At 36.6% G+C, this 20,378-nt stretch overlaps 1 protein-coding gene across 7 annotated transcripts in view; it reads left to right on the top strand.

Moving 5' to 3' along the window:
* TSPAN12 (tetraspanin 12) overlaps positions 1-20,378 on the top strand; it is a 90,080-nt gene that overhangs the window by 12,956 nt on the left and 56,746 nt on the right. For 4 of the 7 annotated variants that reach the window (XM_016189043.2, XM_007525008.3, XM_016189044.2 and 1 more), the window contains exons 3-4: positions 6,866-6,948; positions 8,012-8,147. In XM_016189043.2, coding sequence (XP_016044529.1) covers positions 6,866-6,948; positions 8,012-8,147 — 219 coding nt within the window. Of the gene's footprint in view, positions 1-4,450; positions 4,694-5,680; positions 5,828-6,865; positions 6,949-8,011; positions 8,148-20,378 lie in introns of those variants that run through there. The other 3 variants (XM_060196486.1, XM_060196485.1, XM_016189046.2) reach the window with 3 other exon arrangements.

The raw sequence follows: 20,378 nt of genomic DNA, 5'->3' as shown, positions 1-20,378 counted from the left end.
TTAGAAGTATGGTTTCCGAAAAGCTTTTTGTCTGAATGTAGTTTTAGAAATACAGTTTACCTTTGTTATTTTAATAATGATGTGTCTTGATGTGCATTGGTTTCGGTCTGTTTTGTTTGGAGTCCTGTTAGCTTCCTAGATCAGAATATTTTTATCTTTTTCCTCAGTTTGGAAAAATTCTCAGTTATTATTTCTTTAAGCAATCTATCCCTTTTTCTCTCTTCTTCTGGTACCTCTGTAGTGTGAATATTCTTCTTCTTGATGTACCATGACTTCTTTTGTTTTGGTTCTTTTTTTTTTTTTTTTTTAACTAGAGCACTGCTCAACTCTGGTTTATGATAGTGTGGGGGATTAAGCCTGTGACTTTGGAGTCTTAGGTGTGAGAGTTTGCTTGCATTACCATTATGCTACCTCCCTGCCTAACCTCCGCCCTGTCCTTGGTTTTGTTTACTTTATTCTGACTTTATAACTCTTTTTATTTATATATATTTGCCCATTTTTTTCTTATGGTCCTGCCTTCTCTCTTTTCTAAGCCACACCTATACCTGTTACTACTTCCAAATGTCCTTCATTTTTTCCTCTTTTCTCTCCTCGTCCTGATGGAATTGGATTTCAGAGCCTTCTAGTCATCTTCCTCTATCATTTCCCCCCCTCAGGAAGTATGGACCAAATTTCTTTATGGTTTGCAGAAGATGGGAGTCCTAGCTTCTGTAGTTGATTCTCTGCTGGCATGGACATTGGCAAGAGATCCATACCCCCAGCCTGTTTCTGTCTTTCCCTAGTGGAGTAGGACTCTGGAGAGGTGAGGTGACATACACATTGGTGAGGTCTTCTGCTCAAGCAGGTCAGGGTGGAATCATAGTAACATCTGCAACTTGACTCCTGAAAGGCGGTGAAATATAAAGCAGGAAAAACTGTTTAATAAATAGGAACCAAAAAGTAGGAATATAGCTATGAAAATAGGAATCTTAGGATGGAGAGAAGCTGGAAAGGCTTATTTTAGGTTTGTTCCTAGGGACATGTTACTTTAGTGATTTTTGCTTGAGCTTAGTAGCTAATATGCAGGTAACCTAAAAATATTGTCTGGGAAGATGGTGGCAGAGTAGAGAATAGGACTAGAAAGATGGATTAGGGCAGAGATTAGCTCCACATGAAGGCTTATGCTGACTTTCCTGATAGAAGTGACCCATGATGGCTGAGAGAGAGAGAGATCTATCAGTAGTGCATATCTATGTGGGAATCCAAGGATTCCCTAACTAGGGCCCTAGATGATTGGGTAGCTTGGTATTGACCAAAAAGGCCATAGTTAAGTGAACCAGTCTCTTGCCTTTATTCAGCCTTTTAGTCCTTTCTTTATCTGATGAGTTTAGACTTTTCCCAGATGTTAAAGCATTGAGTGTCACTTACTGTATATAAACCGGTATTAGGTTTATATGGTCTGGCTTCTAGTTAGGGAGGAAATACACCTCAGATTTTAGTGGAGTCTAAGTTAACCTTAAGTTTTACTGCATTTACTTGTTTAATTATTCTAATAAAGTTTGTCATAGGGACAATAATTGTCCTTTAGTTAATATATATTTTTGTCAGTATGTCCCTTGGCTATTATATAGGGTATTTCTTTAAAAATTATCAAGGATTTACAGTAATGCCGATGCTTTCAGGAGAGATTAAGAGTTATATCTTATTTTCTTTTGCATAGTTAGTTGTGTAGATAGAGTGACTGAGGAAAGTGAAGTAGGGGGTATGAGAGGAGGGTGTCTAGGCCTAAGTAGTAAATATTTGATTAGACAAAGGAGTGTTTCATTGAGAAACAAATATAATTTTCAACAATGAAGAAAATGTACACATCTAAAAGCCTGGTTATAATTTATAGGTATAGCCTTCCTAATGATTTAATCATCTTGAGTGACAGTTAAAGAATTGCTTAACTTTATTTGGAAAATTACGAAAAATCCACTCTAGTAGGGTCCAGAATTGATTGCATAATTTGTCTCTCTGGACTTACCATCAAGATTAGTTATTAAGGTGACCTCATGTAATTTGAGATTTATTTCTTGCTACAGCCTGCTTTAAATTTCTTGTGACTGTTATTGTTTGGTCAATCCCTGTGAGTAAAACACCCTTTCAGAGAATGAAGTTATTCTCAGAAGTTTAATGTGGCTATAATTAACACTATTATAAAAGTAGTTCATTCCCAAGAGTTATTTGTTGACTGTCAAATAAGGTTTTGTGCTGACATTATCTATTTTGACAAATGTTCTGTGTGTAAATATAATGGATGGATTACACTTGTGTGTGTGTGGGGTGGGGGGAGACTAAATAATGCAAATTTTGTAGATTAACGAACTTCTGAGAACACAAGTCAATTTCTGACCCGATACTCCCAGTAATTGGAGGCTAAGTCTTGATAAAGCTTTTCCTAATTTTGCTAAACATCTTAATAGTTAATCTAGCAACTAAAGTAATTTTCTTTATATTATAGTAAAGTATTTTCCAACATATCCAATGTGAAGAAGGTCTTTCTACTGTGTCCAGCACTCTGCTATTGGTGGGACTGTAAGCATTGGTCTGGTCTTCTTGTCAAGAGAGTTGGGTAGATAAAATTAGGAGTCAATAAATAACTACCTGGTGATATGGGTAACAAAAGCTTTGAGTAAGGGGAAAATTGAGAGAAAACCTTTCATGATAGGTGATATTTGAGCTGATCTTGAGAGAGATAAATTTGCTCCTCTTGTCAGATAATAAGACTGGGACAGAAGAACATTCCAGACAGAGGGAATTGCAGGAGGGAAGCAGGAGCTTTTGGGAAATCTATGCAGTGTGTTGTGGAGAAACACAAGCAAATTATTTTTGTCAGTTGGAGAATATGTGTGGGAAGAACCTGACAGGAAACAGATCGAAGAGATAGGTTAAAGGTTGACTGAGGAGAGTCTCATTTGCCCTGCTAAAGAGTTTAAACTTTATTCTCTTGGGAAGAGTTGAGGGAAGTGGAAGTAAGAGTTAGGGAGGAGCACAAGGGGCAGCAGTTACAGCTTAATAGCAGAAGATTTTGACCTATGTTTTGTAAAGTTAACTGAGAAGTGAATTTGAGATGGAATCAGAGCCAGAGAGTTTTCTGATAAGATAATAGCCTGGCAAGAGAGGGAAGGCCTGAACTAGCCAGAAAAGTGGCAGGAAAGGGGAGGAATTTACCAGATGTGTTGTAGGAACAATCTGTAGGACTTGAAGCTAATTAGTTGTAGTACTGAGGAAAAGGGAGAGGTTCAGGCTGCCTGCCAAGTTTCCAGTTCATGCGATTGAGGTGCTGATTATACCATTTGCTGAGATAGAAAGCCAGGGGGCTTTGAGAGGAATGGAAATGAGTTTCATGTTTAGAGATGAAGTTGAAGATGACTATAATATTCTTTTTTTTTAAATATTTTTATTTTTATTTATTTATTCCCTTTTGTTGCCCTTGTTGTTTTATTGTTGTAGTTATTATTGTTGTTGTCATTGTTGGATAGGACAGAGAGAAATGGAGAGAGGAGGGGAAGACAGAGAGGAGGAGAGAAAGATAGACACCTGCTTCACCGCCTGTGAAGCGACTCCCCTGCAGGTGGGGAGCCGGGGTTCGAACCGGGATCCTTATGCCGGTCCTTGTGCTTTGCACCACCTGCGCTTAACCCGCTGCACTACAGCCCGACTCCGACTGTAATATTCTGAAGGCAGCTATATAAGATGGCTTCCTTAGTCATCTGTTTTTAGATCTTCATATATCTCAAGATGTCATTGTGAACTGATTTAGGGACTGTTTGATGTCTTAAACTGAGAAAGATTAAAAGAAAGTCTAAGATTAAAATGATTAGAGATAATAATATATGTGCAGATATACGTACATTCATACATATATACATGTATATATCTTACTCTTTGTTATCAGCAAATACATTCTCTATGAAGTAGGAATTTATTGCTTGAATATTTTATAATTGAAGAAATGGAAGCTTGGTAAAGATTAAATGACACACCCAAAGTCATATAAAAATGAGTAGAGGTGGAATTCTGAGACTTTTTGATTCTGTAGATTCTAATTATTATTATTGTAAAGACTATTTCCTTCCTTTCTTCCTCCCTCCCTTCCTCCATTCCTCCTTTCCTCCATTCCTCCCTCCCTTTCTCCCTCCCTCCTTTCCTCCCTCCCTTCCTCCCTCCCTCTTTTCTTCTCTCCTTCACTCTCCACTTCCTTTCTTCTTCCCTTACCTTCTTTTCTTCTTCCTTTTGCTATGAGGGCTATCACTGTGGTTCAGTACCTGCACAACTCCACTTTTCCAGGCTGAGAGAAAGAGATAAATGGGCAGGGGAGAGAGAGACAGAAGAGAGGAGAGACAACTGTAACATTGTTCCCACAGATTGTAAACACACACACACACACACACACACACACACACACACACACACACACACACACACACGAAGGGGTTCTTGTGCATAGTAATGTGTACGCTTTACCAGTAGGAGCCACCACCTGGCCTCAAGACCATGTGACTTAAAATGAACTCTGTGAACACCCATGTCCAGTGCAAAAACAATGGCAGAAGCCAGAACTCCCACCTTCTGTACCCCATAGTGATCCTGGGTCCATGCTTCCAGAGGGATTAAAGAATAGGAAAGTTTCCATTGGGGGCAGGGAAGGAAATATGGAACTCTGGTGTTGGTAAGTGTATTGAACTGTACCCCTCTTATCCTACAATCTTGTCAATCATTATTAAGTCGATAAAAATTATTAAAAAACAAGAATTATGTGACTCTGGTATGACCCTGCACCTTTTTGGCTATCTAATCACACCATATGCCAAATTTCCCTCTGTGAATATACCATGCAGTCTTCTACCCGGAGAACTTTACTATTCCTTCTGACTTGAATGCTATTTTCAGACTCCCTCTCTCTAACTGGTAATTACCTCTCTGATCTTAGCTCTCTTAGATAAGTCCTCTTAAACCCTCAGAATAATTCAGTGAGCCCCAAAGGAGTTCTAGCAAATTGTATTATTCCTTCCCTATACTTACTCCAGCTGTGGACTGATGACTCTGTGTTCGCTTTACCTGGTTAATTTCACTGTAGAATAGAGGTGGTGTTTGTTATTGCTCTTCAGTAAGTGTGTCCCCAGCATGTCACATGTTGTACAGGGCAAAGCATAGCCAACTGATCAGTATTTATTTTTTGAATGGAAGAATGATTGTCTGTTGTACCGTGCTATAAATGTCTTATAATATGCAATTTAAAAGAAATACACATGACTGTGTCATAAATAAAAATGTGTATAGTGATAACCACTGATAATAAATTGTACGCAATGCAGAATACTATCATGTGGACTTCTAAGAGTTATGCTAACTGAATACTAGCCAAAAAGTCTAGGAGAAAATAGAAAGTGGAGAATCCAAAATAAGTTATTAATTTGAAGAACAATAAAAGAGTAGAGATTTATTTCTAGCTAGGAAAGATTTTGTGATAATTGAATAAAATCACGTTAATAGTCTTTAACCTATGATACCTATGAAATTTACAGCATATTGAAGACCCACATTGGTCCTATGCATGGCTTGTATGTTTTAATAGGGTTCATTATTATTCAGCTATGGTAAGGCCAATAGGTCAAGAGATGACTGAAATTGAAAAAATAAATTCTTATACTCACAGATCCCAAGAGAGGGAGTATATGACTCACCATGAGAGGCTGGGGCCAAGAGGGGGAAGCTCTAGGCTCCATGGAAACTCAAAGGGTGAGAGAAGCAGCTGCCAACTACTTTTATTTTTGTTTCTGTGAGAATGAACAGCTGAAACAGGGTAAGTAGGTTTAGAATTGGTTGGTTTGAATCATTTCATCAGACTCTGGAACACAAGAGCTGTCTGTATTGGTCTGGCACCTAGCCTGGGATAACTAGTGTAAAAGCTTGATAAAGAAGGTGGTTGGGGGGGGGGTGGGGGGGACTGTATTTACCTAGGAGAAGGATTCCCATTTGGAAGGTAGAGAAACAAGGGAGCAGAAGGTCAAGGAAGGTGACTATGGGAATAATATATGGATTTGTCCAGACCAAGGTCGTGTGTAGAACAGAGACGTGTAAATCTTATGTTTTCCAGTATGGGAAGTTTAGTTAATATACAGTGGTTGACCTGCTGGCTAACTTTTATTAGGTTTATTAGGTTTATAGTTATCATTTAAAAATTCTTACCTTATCTCCTTGCTTTTTAGTACTTCAGTATGTTTTAGGCTTACCTTATCAGCTTGATAATTTAGTTGTTCTGTGGATTCTATGCAGTTTCTGTCCTGAACCCAGCAAGGATCAGATTTTCAGGGTGTTAGCTGTCTGTATTATACTTGGGGACATTCTAATTAGTGACTGTGATAGGATAACAACACAGAATGACATATATTTATAGAGCTAGTAAATTTCAGTAGACAGCAAATAATAATTAGGAAAAAATAAGAATGATTATGTAATGAAGATCTTTATTTATTTATTCATTTTTTAGGAGTGGGGAAGATAGCATAGAAATTATGCAAAAAGGCTCTTATAACAGGCGTCAAAGTCCCAGACTCAGTCCCCCACACCATCATAAGTAAGAGCAGAGCTGAAAAAAAATTTAATTTTATTTATTACATATGAAAGAAAGTTTAATGTGAAACTTAAATAAGCCAGGGTAACACTCCGCTACATGCAATTCTGTGTATCAAGCTAGAGTCTCAGACATACTAGTCCTACTCTCTACCATTTGAATGATTTCTTCTCCACTGAAAATCTTCATAGTTTTGTTAAATATGTTGATCCTGCAAAGAATATTGCAAAGATACTTGGTGACCAGTGAAACTGTTTTTCTCCCCAGCTAATGTCCATCAGTGTGTTGGCAGTTTCGGCTTGGATGCGGGACTACCTAAATAATGTTCTGACTTTAACTGCGGAAACAAGGTAAGCTATATAGTTAATAATTGACTTTTTTTCATCAGGTTTTCTCAGATGCTAGTTTCTTAGTAACTTTGCCCTCGGCTGTTTAGATTGTAGTGTTCTTCCATGATAATTTGGAAAGGTTTTGTTGCCTGGGGCACCCTTTCTGGCAGATACTTGGATTTTCTAACATTCTCCTGAAAGTTTGCCACTAGTCCCAGAGAACACTTCTGGGTCTAGCAATATGTTGTTTGTCTTAAATGTATATTAGCTATGATGTATTCATGTACAAAGGGCTACATAGCTACTTTTCCCTAAGAAAACCACCAGACTTATTTTCATATACCAAAGCTAATGCAAATCAAACTCATTTTCTTCTCAAATTTAAAGGCCAGTTCACTAACTAAATTGTAAGGGACAAATTACTTCTCACAGTCTCAAAGTTTTCAATTCTGGGCGTTGTAGCATATAACCTTCATCATGAGGATGAAATGAGACATGTTTTTATGAAGTCCTAATACAAAGAAGTTTAGTAAGCTCTTAGTAATTTTCTGGTACTTTTATTGTTACTCTTACTATTATTGTTATGGTTAATCACTTTCCCCCTATTTCCAGAATATCTTGTCTCTCTTTTCCTCTTTGTTTTAAAATGATTTAGTTTCCCTTTATATAACATCTTCACCTTTTGGGAAAGGATCAGTCATCGGGATAAAGGAAGTATTAAACATGGTGTCTCAGATCAGAGAAGAGGAAGGAGTCTCTTCTTAACTAGGAAATAGCAAAGGGTCATGTGGTTTCCTCAAAGTATCTTCAAAGATTGGCTTCTTCTCGAGAGTCTCTACCTTATATATTCGAAATGAGTTGAGATTGGAATGCTACCTCTTGTATAAAAATTACATCAGACCAAGCAAAAAATCTAACAAGAATTGGTGACAGTGTAGTGATTTTGAAAACAGCTAGGTTGTTGAAGCACAATGAATTAAAGTATTAAAAATAATTACTAACTCAAAGCTATGCCTTGCATGATGTTGTGGGTGTCTTTTGACTCTATCTAATTTACTATGTGACATTGTTTTTCTTCTTTCAGGGTGGAGGAAGCTGTCATCTTGACTTACTTTCCTGTGGTTCACCCGGTCATGATTGCTGTTTGTTGTTTCCTTATCATTGTGGGGATGTTAGGATACTGTGGAACACTGAAAAGAAATCTGTTGCTTCTTGCATGGGTACAGTATTTATATCTTCTCTTTATCGGTTAAAAAGACCATCAAGTAGTGTGTTTCTTTTTCATTAGTGCACAAGATTACGTGCTTAGTGAACCGTGATAGCAGTACTCTAATCTGTGGTAATTGTTCAACTTCCTGTGAGAAGGGAAGCGTTCTTTCCACGAGAGATGATTTCAATATAAGTATTTGCTGTTCTCAAATGAGGAGGTACGGAAATGTGTACATTATTTAATTATTTCACTGAGGCTATGTGTTGACATTTTCACTTGAAAGTCTGAGTTCTTTCTAGTAGCATTGCCTTATTACCACTCAAAAAGGTCCTTCAGAACGAGAACTGAAATCATAATGAAACTTAGCTTCTTTCTCTTGCTTCTTTCTGGGAACAAATCTTTCATATAAACCCAAATTTAGGACAGACACTACAATTTTGATACTGCTTAAACACAAGTTGGTGGCTCTAAGTCTCAGTTTCTCTTGTCTTCACGGTTGTTGTGGTTTCAATTCTCGAAGAGTTGGTGTGGATACTTCTTTTCTTTATTATTATTATTTTGTCACCAGGGTTATAACTGGGACTTGGTGTCTGCAGAACTCCGCCAATCCTGTGACCATTTAAATTTAAAAAAATTTAAAAAATATTTATTTATTTTTCCTTTTGTTGCCCTTGTTGTTTGTTTATTGTTGTTGTAGTTATTGTTGTTGTTATTTATGTCGTTAGATAGGACAGAGAGAAATGGAGAGAGAAGGGGAAGACAGAGAGGAGGAGAGAAAGATAGACACCTGCAAACCTGCTTCACCACCTGTGAAGCTACTCCCCTGCAGGTGGGGAGCTGGGGGCTTGAACCGAATCTTTGAGCTGGTCCTTGCACTTTGCGCCACCTGCGCTTAACCCACTGCGCTACCGCCCAACTCCCTTAAAATATTTTTTTAAGTGGGGAGTGAAAGACAGATATGAAGAGAGAGGGAGAGAAGAAGAAACATCATAGGACTACTCTGCCACTTGTGAAGCTCTCTATCTGCAGATGCTCACATGTGGGCTTAACTTTTGGTCCTTGTGTGGTCTACTGGGCCCAGATTATTTCTTAAGTTTCCTTCAGAACTCACATTTTGTGATTACTGAAGACATGTTTTTTAATTAAAAAAAAAAAGAAATCTCTTGGGGTTGGGTGGTGTTGCACCTAGCTGAGCACACGTTACAGTAAGCATGGACCTGGGTTCAAGCCATCAGGTCCCCACCTGCAGAGAAAAAGCTTCACTAATGGTGAAGCTGTGCTACAGGTGTCTCTTTCTCTTTTTCTCTGTATCTCCCCCTTATTTATAAATTTCTGTCTGTCTCGACCAATACATAAATACATTTTAACACTTAGCAAATTCTTTAACATTATGAAGTTAGCTCAATTATAAATGAAGCTTATCAGGAGATTTTTTTTTTTGGAAGTGCTTTGAGTATATAAAATATTGCATGTTAGAAGCACCTGCGAGTAAGGCTACTAACATGTAATTGTAGGCATATCTGACTCCTCAAATTTAGTTAAATATATTCCTTTCATTGCTGCCTTGCATTAATTTCTCCTGGGGCACTTAAAATTTATCTCAATGGTGTGCGGATATGCTAGGATTCTGGGTGGAATAAAAGCTATAATCTCTAGCATTTGAGAATTTGTATAGACTTAAGTATTGCCAGTATGGCTGATTTTAGGCCACCAACATGATATCACCGAATGCAGAGTCGTGGAGAGAGGAGTGCAAATTGGTACTCAGGAGCCAGCTCCAGCACACCGGTGCTTGACTGGCTCTTATCCCAAGCCAATTAAAGCAGAATCATAGTGTGAAGCTGAATGAAAGCTTTGAATTTCACAAGAACAACCTGCGTTAATGTATTCCTCGGCTTCATGGAGGATAACACTTCAAGTTCATGATTGGAAACCAGTAAATGCTGTAGAAATTACACCATACTCAAAGAAGTGGAATGTGCTCATTGACTAAATTCTTTCCACTTTGATATGCAATGAAAGTGATGGAAGCAATTGGAATCTTATTTTGCAATTTCAGATATTAGAGTCAAACTATAAGTAGAAGCTATAGAACTTATGTCACACGAAATTTACTGGTTTTGAGAATGGGTATTTTAACTTAAAAAAAAAAAGAAAAAATCAAGAATCCTTTTCTAAGACCTTAACAGCCACACTCAGTTTACACAGTTTCTGTATGGCTGCTATTCATACTTTCCTAAACTTGTATAACTCTGGATAGATGGTTCCTGGACTGCAAGATGTGGTGGGCTAGAATAACATCTTCATGAACCCCAAAGATATATAGGAATACCTTTTGAAAAACCATTTATGGATTTTATTAGGCTGCTTGAAGACTAATAGACAAGTTGACAGAGAACAAAGCCTTGGCTTGTGCTTTTGTACTGTCTGCTTAACCTGGTTCACCACCACCTGGACCCCTATTATTTCATTTTTTACAAAAGTTTTGTGTAACTTTTTATCACAGCTGTACTCTGTATCCCTCTGTATTTTGGTTCTTCCTTCCTATCAACTGTAGCAGTTTATTTCCCACTCTCTTCTCATGCAAGTTTCTAGTACTTACTCTGTCTAGATCCATCATAGCTTGTACCCTGTTACAGAATAATCTGTGATTTCAATTCTTAGTTAGTTGCCTCTCCTGGCCAATATGCCTTTTAGTTGTTGCTCAGACAGTATACTTTCTGGTTTTCTTGCCGTAGAATCCTCTTCTAAAGAACTGTAAAGTTTACAATCTGCCCCTCCCCCCATTCCTTTTTTTCTCTATTGTGAAATGCCCAGATTCAGTTTTACTTACTTTTTGTTAGAAGAATTTGGAACCACTAGCTAAACTTCCTGTATTTATTATCTTTTCATTTGCCCTAAAACAAAGATACCAGGTTAATCTAATGGATCTGTGATTACGTTTTTTTCTCTGTTCCTTAACCTTAGAAGATTTCTTTAGAGACGTCTACATCTTACCACAAACTTCTGTACAATCAAGTCTTCATCTGACATTTGAGTTTTCTTACATACATCTTTATTCTCTGATTCAGCTGTATTTTCTACTCCCCAAAGAACTTGTCTTGCTCTGTTCTTATTTTTGATGTCCATTAGCTGGAAATTTCTTTCCAATGCCTTTGTTGAAATAACCATTCCACTAATTGTTGTCTGACATAATAATTGCAAAGGTGATGATGAAAATTAATATAGTTAACATTTTTTTTTACTTTACTTTTTTTTATTTAAGAAAGTATTAATTAACAAAACCATAGGGTAGGAGGGGTACAGTGCCACACAATTCCCACCACCCAATCTCCATATCCCACCCCCTCCCCTGATAGCTTTCCCATTCTCTATCCCTCTGGGAGCATGGACCCAGGGTTATTGTGGGTTGCAGAAGGTAGAAGGTCTGGCTTCTGTAATTGCTTCCCCGCTGAACATGGGCATTGACTGGTCGGTCCATACTCCCAGTCTGCCTCTCTCTTTCCCTAGTAGGGTGGGTCTCTGGGGAAGCGGAGCTCCAGGGCACATTGGTGGGGTCTTCAATCCAGGGAAGCCTGGCCGGCATCCTGATGACATCTGGAACCTGGTGACTGAAAAGAGAGTTAACATACAAAGCCAAACAAATTGTTGAGCAATCATGGACCCAAAGGTTGGAATAGTGGAGAAGAAGTGTTAGGGGGATACTCACTGCAAACTCTAGTGTACTTCTGCTTTCAGGTATATATTTTGCAGTAGTTTACGGATACATGTGAACATATGCTCTCTCTCACAGAAACTGGTGTATATCTAGGTTTTGGGACTTTGTTAGAAAGTGAACCACCTGAGATGAAATTAGAGTGTGCTATGAAAGGAAAGGTCTCACCCGAGTAATGGAGCTGAAGGGTTGTCATTCCACACGTGAAGTCTCTGGACACAGTCTGAAGTGAAGCATGTTGAGGTGGCAATCGTTGCGTTGGTTAGGTTGTGATCGGCAGATGCAATATTATTTGATATGGATTGGGAGAGGCATACGGGAAAGTGGGCCCTATCCAATGGTTCCAGGACTGGGGGAAGCAGAGGCTTTATAGTGGAGATGTGAGGTTCCTGCTGTCTTAGGGTTCAAAAAGACAATGGATAGTTAATGTTATCATCACATTATTTGGTAATTGGGTTAACTTTGAAAAGTCCTTTTGTTAGGTTTTGCTGTACAGTACCCAGTATCTTGTATATAGCTGTGCTATTGGTTGCTTCTGATCTACTTGGTCTAGGCTTTTGAGAGATTCTGCATATCAATTACACTGTATATACTGAGAAAAGATTCAGTTTGTGTTTTGAAAAACTTCGAGACATACAATTAATTTTCCCCCTCTCGTATTAATTAACTAGTGATTTATATGACTACATTTTACTAGGAGTGTACATCAACACCATTCCCACCACCAAAAGACTGTGACCCATCCCTCCCACCCACTCCCACCCCCCACTGTCCCAGGAAGCTACATGTCTACCCCTTACCTCAGTATTACTTTGGTGCCCTATATAGTTAACATTTTTTCTCTCTCTTTTTAAAATTTACTTATAAAATGGAAACACTGACAAGACCATAAATAAGAGATACAATTCTCACCATCAGAGCTCCAAATCCCATCCCCTTTCCTGGTAGCTTTCCTATTCTTTAACCCTGTGGGAGTATGGACACAGGGTCATTATGGGGTGCAGAAGATGGAAGGTCTGGCTTCTGTAATTTCTTCCCCACTGAATATGGGCATTGGCAGGTCAATCCATACTCGCAGCCTTTCTCTCTTTCCCTAGTGGGGAAGGACTCTGAGGAAGTGGAGCTCCAGGACACATTGGTGGGGTTATCTATTCAGGGAAGTCTCGTCGGCATCATGGTAGCATCTGGAACCTGGTGGCTGGAAAAGGAGTTAACATATAAAGCCATAAAAATTGTTAATTAATCATGAACCTAAAGGCTGGAATAGTGCAGATGAAGATTTGGGGTCTCCATTTTGGAAACAGCTAGTAGGTCTATTCTAGGTACATTCCAAAGGTTAACATTTTTTTCCTGCACTTGCAGAGGATCTAGATGTTTGTGTGATTTTTTTTTTTATTGTAGGAGGAATTATACTTGAAGTGATCATTTTATACCTCTTTTTATGTTTAATATTGTTTTATTTATTTAGTTATTCTCTTCTTGCTCTAATGAGGTTGATGCTATTACTAGTTGCGTTATGTAGATAAGGTAGTGATGCACAGTTTGATTATGTACTTTGTTAAATTTTGCAGAGCCTTTAAATGGAAAGAATCTAATATTCAGATCATGCCAATTCAGGTCCAACAGCATACTTATAAACTATTATAATTATATTATTTATTTGTGTTAATGAGAATAAAGGAAAGGGGGGTGCTGTTCAACCCTGGGGTACTGAACTACAATGTGGGGCATTTGGGACCTTAGAGATGCAAATTTATGCTTTAGTGCTGAGTTTTTTCCCCAGCCCTATCACACTATAATAGTTGACTTTTATTTATGATCTTTTATTATAAGCCTACCTATAACCAGATAACACAGAGAATTATAAATGAAGTTCAGAGAGGTTCAATAATACTTCCAAAGTCACTAAACAAGTAAGTCTTGTTGACATTTGATTGGACTGCCAAGGCCATTTGGACTTTTACCGTTGTTATTAACAAACTCTTCTCAAGTTCTGAAGTTCAACACATTTCCCTTATTAAATTTTCTCCTTTTGGATCTTTGTTTTTATACCATTACTGAAAAGGAAGCAAGTCTGGAAATCACCAGAGGAAGTCATACTCTATTTCACCTACCTGAGGGAGAAGAGGAAGAAAGAAGGACACTCTGAAGTAGTAGTTGGTACAGGTGTGATTTAGAAAGTAAAAGCAGGACCATTGAAAAAAGGGGGAAAATCATTTACATAGATAGATAGATAGATAGATAGATAGATAGATAGACAGACATAAGTATAAAATCAACTCATATCTGTGACCTTGGAAGAATTATTGCAGTTTCCCCTGGAGTGGGGTAAGAAGACAGAACTCTGGTGGTGGGAACAGTGTAGAATTATACCCTTACTACTTTATAGTTTTGTAAATCACTAATAAAAAAATTCTTATTTTGCTAGAAAGGTAGCCCAGACTACCAGATAACAAATTTTACAATATAATTAATTCACTCTTCTATTACTGTAATGCATTTTATTAAATAGGTGAATGAACAGGAAATTAGAAGAGTACCCATTTCATCAGATGTAAAATAGTACCTGGAAGGCAGTGAAGTGTATGAGATTTTAAAGGAGGAGGTAGGTTTGTACTACAATGAGACTGGTTTGATAAAGCAAAATGTGACATGTTACTAGGATTTTTACAAATATTTGCAAGATAGACCTCTTTTATTTTTTTCTTTGTGCCCTTCAGCATTTCATCCTAATTAAAAAAAGGAAAATATATATTATTTACTTTTAATTTGGGTGGTAATATTTCAATAAGCAGGATGCATTCAAACCAATTTATCCTGTGTTCAGTGTTGTTTCTTTTAAGACCTGTAAACCCGACTAGTGGGAGGAAGCTATTATTTTTAAAAAGACAACTGGTATCTGAGAGAGTTGACATATCTCTTGAATAATTACTAAAAAAGTGCTGGCAGCTGGGCTATGGTGCTGTTCACGCAAAAGTCAAATTGCCATTATTCATTAGACTGAAGAAGAAAAAGTGAAAGAGCTTCAAAACAGATTTTTAAAACTAACCTGCCCTCCTGCCTCCCAACCAACAGCAACAACTTTGTAGCCTGAGTCCAACCTTAGTAAAAAAAATTTCTAAAGTTCTTGCTCATTAATTTAACTTTTATAATGCATTATAGATTTGAGTCACTATAACACCCTAGTTTTAAGATTCCCAAGTAAGCTACAGACAACCCTATTAAATTTCTGCTTCAGATAATCGTAATAATATTCTACTGTACACATTTATCACATGCAGTCAATATTATTCATTGTCTATTTGAAACGCAAATTTAAGTGGGACGCCTCTCTTTTTATTGAATGAATTTGCCAACCCTATTTTAACTAGATATGTTCTTAATAAATGTGCAACTGTCACAGAACAGAGACTTTTATGTATTTCTGTGAGGAGGTAAGGAGTAATTAAATTCTAATTATATTGAGAAAACAAGCCAAAAATGACTAGGAGGATAAAATTAAATATGCTGTGACTTTCAAAGTAATTTCAGAAGCAGAAATTCCTTCTCTTTATAAGAGAAATTAAAGCTAAATGGAAATTGGTTTAAATCTTAGATGGGTACTTCCCTAGGCTTTCAGTTGTAGACTAAATGAAATTCATTTGTTATTGCAATTCTACCTTGCTACTAACATAGGCATTAGGAAGCTGTGCCAACTCAGGGGGAATGTAAACAGATTGAGCAGACATGTTTACAATATTGACAACAGCTGAATGTCACCATCCCAAGAATGTCATTTGTCAGAGTGTGAAGTTAATATATGCTCAAATGCCAGCAAACCACAACAAGTCAAGTACTGATTCAGAAATTAAGATGGATACACCTCACATATTTAAGACCAGGGTCACATGTTTAAAGAAGCATCGATTATTTTTCATTCCAAACAAGCTGTATATGGCTATTGACTATGTGGAATTATTATTATTACTGCTTCACTTTTAAAGATTTCTTAAAGTGTAAAGTGATTGAACTAGACTTGAAATGATTTTTTAATGAAAATCAAGCAATATTTTTATTGGCATAGGGAAATTAATCATCCTCAGGTTTTTGTAGTTTAAAAACATAATGAAAAGACAAAAATCTCTTTAGTTTTCAGAAAATTGTTTAAGGCTTTTACTTAGTAGTCATATTTTATAATATGTAGATATTCATGATCCCTAATTTAACAAGTTTAACATTGTTATCATTTTCTATTTATAATTTTAGTTGATAGTCAAAGTTATGATTTGATTGGTAAATATTTACGCACACATTGATAACTTTATTACTGTCATCAAAGCCCATCAGTATCATTGAGTGAATGTTTATTATGTACTCATTGTTTTTCCCTTGTTTTCTCAGAAGCAACTTATAGCAACTATATAGTCTTATTTTCCAGATGAGAAGAAATGTGATGTTTAAGGATACATAGCTGGTGGATGCTCTTATTAGTATTCATATGCAATCTGTGCTCAAATTGCATGCATATTTCATTATACCACACTGCTGTTATAATACATTTATTAATTAATGGCACTATTTCTGTGTGCTTTAATTATGCTGTACTTATAATACCAAGGTATTTGGTATTCATTTAACTCTTAAAATATAATCATTGAATGTCTTTTTTACAAAAGGAATTCTAAAACTTAACATAGTTCTCTTATCTCATCAAAGGACCACAGCCTCTCATTTTTTTCCCTTTGCATTGTCCCTTTCTTTCATTTTTCACTTCTTTGCACATGTATGAAAGACCTGATCTGTGACAGACACTTGAGATAGATACAAAAGTGAAAGTACAATGACAATAACAAAACAAAATACACTATCCCATTTAAAAATAAATAGGATAGGAGCAATTGGAGTCTGCTGGAAGGTTTTTAAAAATATATCAAATTGGTTGTTAAGAATCTGTAAAAGTTTTCTGGTGAAGAACAAGGTAGGAAAGGCCTTAAAATAACATGAGGACTATGCAAAGATGGCAAAACAACATGGCAAGTTAGGCAAAAGTTTAGTATGGGTATGTTTTCTGTGCTCATGAGAAGCACATGAAGTAGTACGATTATGAAGGCCTTTATAAGAGATTTTCTGATATTATCTCTTGGAATATAGAGGACCAATGTATGTTTGCAAGAGGGATGACATTTAGCTGAAAGCTTTAGAAAGTCCTATTAGTTTCACCATTGTCTTGGGAAATCAAAGATGGCATGTGAACTAAAATTTTGGGGACTGAGGGAGGGTGTCTAGACCTTCTTGGGGGAATTATGGATAATGAAATTGCACACAAGAAGCTGGGTGGTAGTACACCTAGTTGAGCTCACATGTTACAATGCTTAAGGACCCGGGTTCAAGCCCCTGATCCCCACCTACTGAGTGAAAGCTTCGTAAGTGGTGAAGCAGTATTGCAGGGTCTCTCTGTCTCTTTCCCTCTCTGCATCTCCCTTTCTCTCAATTTATGACTCTCTCTATCAAATAAAGATAATTAAAAAAATGTTTCAAATAAACATTTTAAATAAACAAAAAAACAAATAAGAAATTTCACACGATAATGTTCATTTTACTAGACATGAGTAATGAGTATTATTTGACAGGATGTATTTTTCCAGTAATAGATACTCATCTTTCAATGCTTGCATTCTAGTCTGACAAATAGAATTCCTAAAGAACTCAGTGGTTCCAGAACTAGGGGAAATATGGGCTTTATAGAGGAAGAGGGAGTTCCTGCTGTCTTAGGGCTTAAGAAGGCAATAGATAGTTATTGCTATAATCAAATTATTTGGCAATTGGGTTAGCTATCCCATTGTTAGGATTTGCTGTATCATGACAACATCAACATAATTTAAGTTCTTTGACATATATATATATATATATATATATATATATATATATATATATCTTATAATGTAATGCCACTGGTTACCTCTTTCTTCCCTGGTCTCAGCTTTGAGTAAAGTCCACATTTCAAAGAACAAGTCATTATTAGAAATGTATGAACAATTTGAGACCACTGTTAACATTCACTCTGGTTCACCTTGAAGTCTTCAGTGCTTAGATTGAAGGAACATATGCTCAGCCTGTGGTCTGTGCATTAGAAGGTTTGAGACATTCAATCAATTTTTTCCCCTCTCATATTAATTAGTGATTTATGAGACTACAAGTTAATAGGTGTGTACCTCAACACCCTTCCCACCACCAAAGGATTGTGTCCCAATCTCCCCCACCCCTCAGTGAAGCTGCACATCTACTCTCACCCTCTACCCACATATATTTCCTTTGGCTCCCTACTCCAAACTCAGTCAGATCTTGCTTTGATTTTCCCTGTCCTTCTTTCTCAGCTTCTGTTTCTGAGTGTGATCATCCCATACTCATCTTTGTCTTTCTGACTTAGCTCACTTAGTTATATTCCAAAGGACCCATGACTATACTAGTTTTTTTGTTTTGGTTTTTTGTTTGTTTTTTGAATGTTTTCTAGATGTGCATTACAAACAAAAATATGCTAGTTGGCTTAGCTTATGTTTAATAGCAAAAACTCAGTTACCTAGTTTAAGTAGGTACCAATAAACTGGATGCCCAAAATTAAGATTAAGTTGCCCAAAAGAGACCAACCAGTGACAAGGACACCTTTGCAAGGGTAAATCATAAACTCCTTGAGTGCTATAGCAATTTGGGGTGCAAAAATGTTCCATTAATAATTGACTAAGACTATAAGACTAGGAGGTTATTGTAGGATTACTTGCCTTATTATTATTGAGAGCAAAGTTTTCAAGCTTATTAAGATCTTTTACCTACAGATAATGTATATGTTCTTTTCAAATCCATCATTGATCTATTTATAAAAGCTCATTTCTACCTTTAAACATTTTAGCAGTTCAAATATTGTTTGTAACAAAGTGCATTTCCTTAAAATTGTTCTGTAATTCCCGTGATTTAAGTCAAGTCATTCCTTCTATCTCTTGACACTGGACTACTGATGTTTGGGGACTTTCAGTGAGTATTTAATGTCTTTATTATTATTTTCACATGGTTTTCTTAAGTCTGTTATTTTGACAGTGTTGGTTAGGTTATTTCTAAGGATTCTTTCTTCTAAGGCGCTTTCCTCTTCCACTAGGTTCTGGTGATGGGGCTTCCTGTCTCACATTCTGAGGAGTGGCCCAATAATATGCAGAGACAGCCACTTCAGAGACCAATAACACCCTGCAAATCTTGTGAGATAGGGCTAAGCATGTAGACTTTAGCTGACCAAGCTTACAAAGCAATAGAAACTATTAGTGGTGCACTGCCGAGAGTGTCCAACTGTTTTATTACCTCTTCTTAATGTGTTACCTCTCATGATGCAGATCATTGACTCTAGGAACTCCTGGCCCTTGGCTAAGCCCCTCAGATTTTAACACACTACTTTCTCTATAGTTTAAACAGCAAATGCAATATACAGTTACTTATTTGAACCCAAGCTACATTAAGAGTACACATATGTTTATGTAATGCCCATCTGAGACCTACATAATGTGATAATGCGCTCATGCAGCAACAACAACAACAAAAAGGCTAACTCAGCGGATAATGAATTAAGATATATGTTCTTTGATATTTATTCAAGTATAAGTGTGAACAAAGGACCACAATGTACCAGTCTTTCTTACCTTAGATTGAATTTCTATATAGTCTCAGGGGTTGCCAGAATTTATTTCTTCAAAAATTAGTTTATAGGTCTGTCTTTGTTCTAAATTTGACTGACCTCATTCTGTAATTCATAATTATTTAAAGAACCTTAAATAATAATTATTTTTCTGTAAAAAAATAATATTTCTGTTTGCTTTATCTTAAAAAAAACTGTTAGTGAGACACTGAACATGGTAAATAATTGAATTTCAGAAAGTACCAAGCCTATTTCTGTCATGACATCGTTTTGCAACCAGACTAAAAGTGTTCTGTGCTTTAAGCAGCACGTACTATCAGACTCTTAGTCCCAGAAGTTTCTTAACAGAATGCCGGCTGTTCCATTATCTTGTACAAATATTTGGCACTGGAACTCTCTTATTTACTAACTACAAGTAATATAATATTTTTAACTCTCCAATCACCAGAAAAGGAAAAATAAACAACTGACATAGAGTTACTTAGCAATGAAAACTTGCAGAGTTTTGTATTTGACAGGGTAGAAACTGGAGTTTATCATTTATCATTTAGAAAATGCAGGTATTTAGTCAGTTTTCTGTTTGTTAAAAAGTTTGGTTCTGCAGTATGTAGATAAAATCAAAAAGCACTGTGTTTAAAATATCAAAATGTCCAGTAATTTATGTTATATTTTGAAATACATTTTATTTGAGAAGAGATGCATTTGGGATTGTATTCATTTTAATTTTCTAAGATAAACAAATCTGACTTTTCTTGTTCTAAATTATGTTGAGTGTTACTTATGAGAGAATGATCTGAGTTTATAATTATAAATTAAGTGAGTAGCAGGTTAATATAACTTTTATAATATTTACCGTTTTTACTTTTCTATCA

The sequence above is a fragment of the Erinaceus europaeus genome, chromosome 8 (genome assembly GCF_950295315.1).
Source record: "Erinaceus europaeus chromosome 8, mEriEur2.1, whole genome shotgun sequence".
Lineage (NCBI taxonomy): Eukaryota > Metazoa > Chordata > Mammalia > Eulipotyphla > Erinaceidae > Erinaceus > Erinaceus europaeus.
Note: the sequence above shows the minus strand (reverse complement) of the source record. Positions and strands in the feature narration are given on the sequence as shown.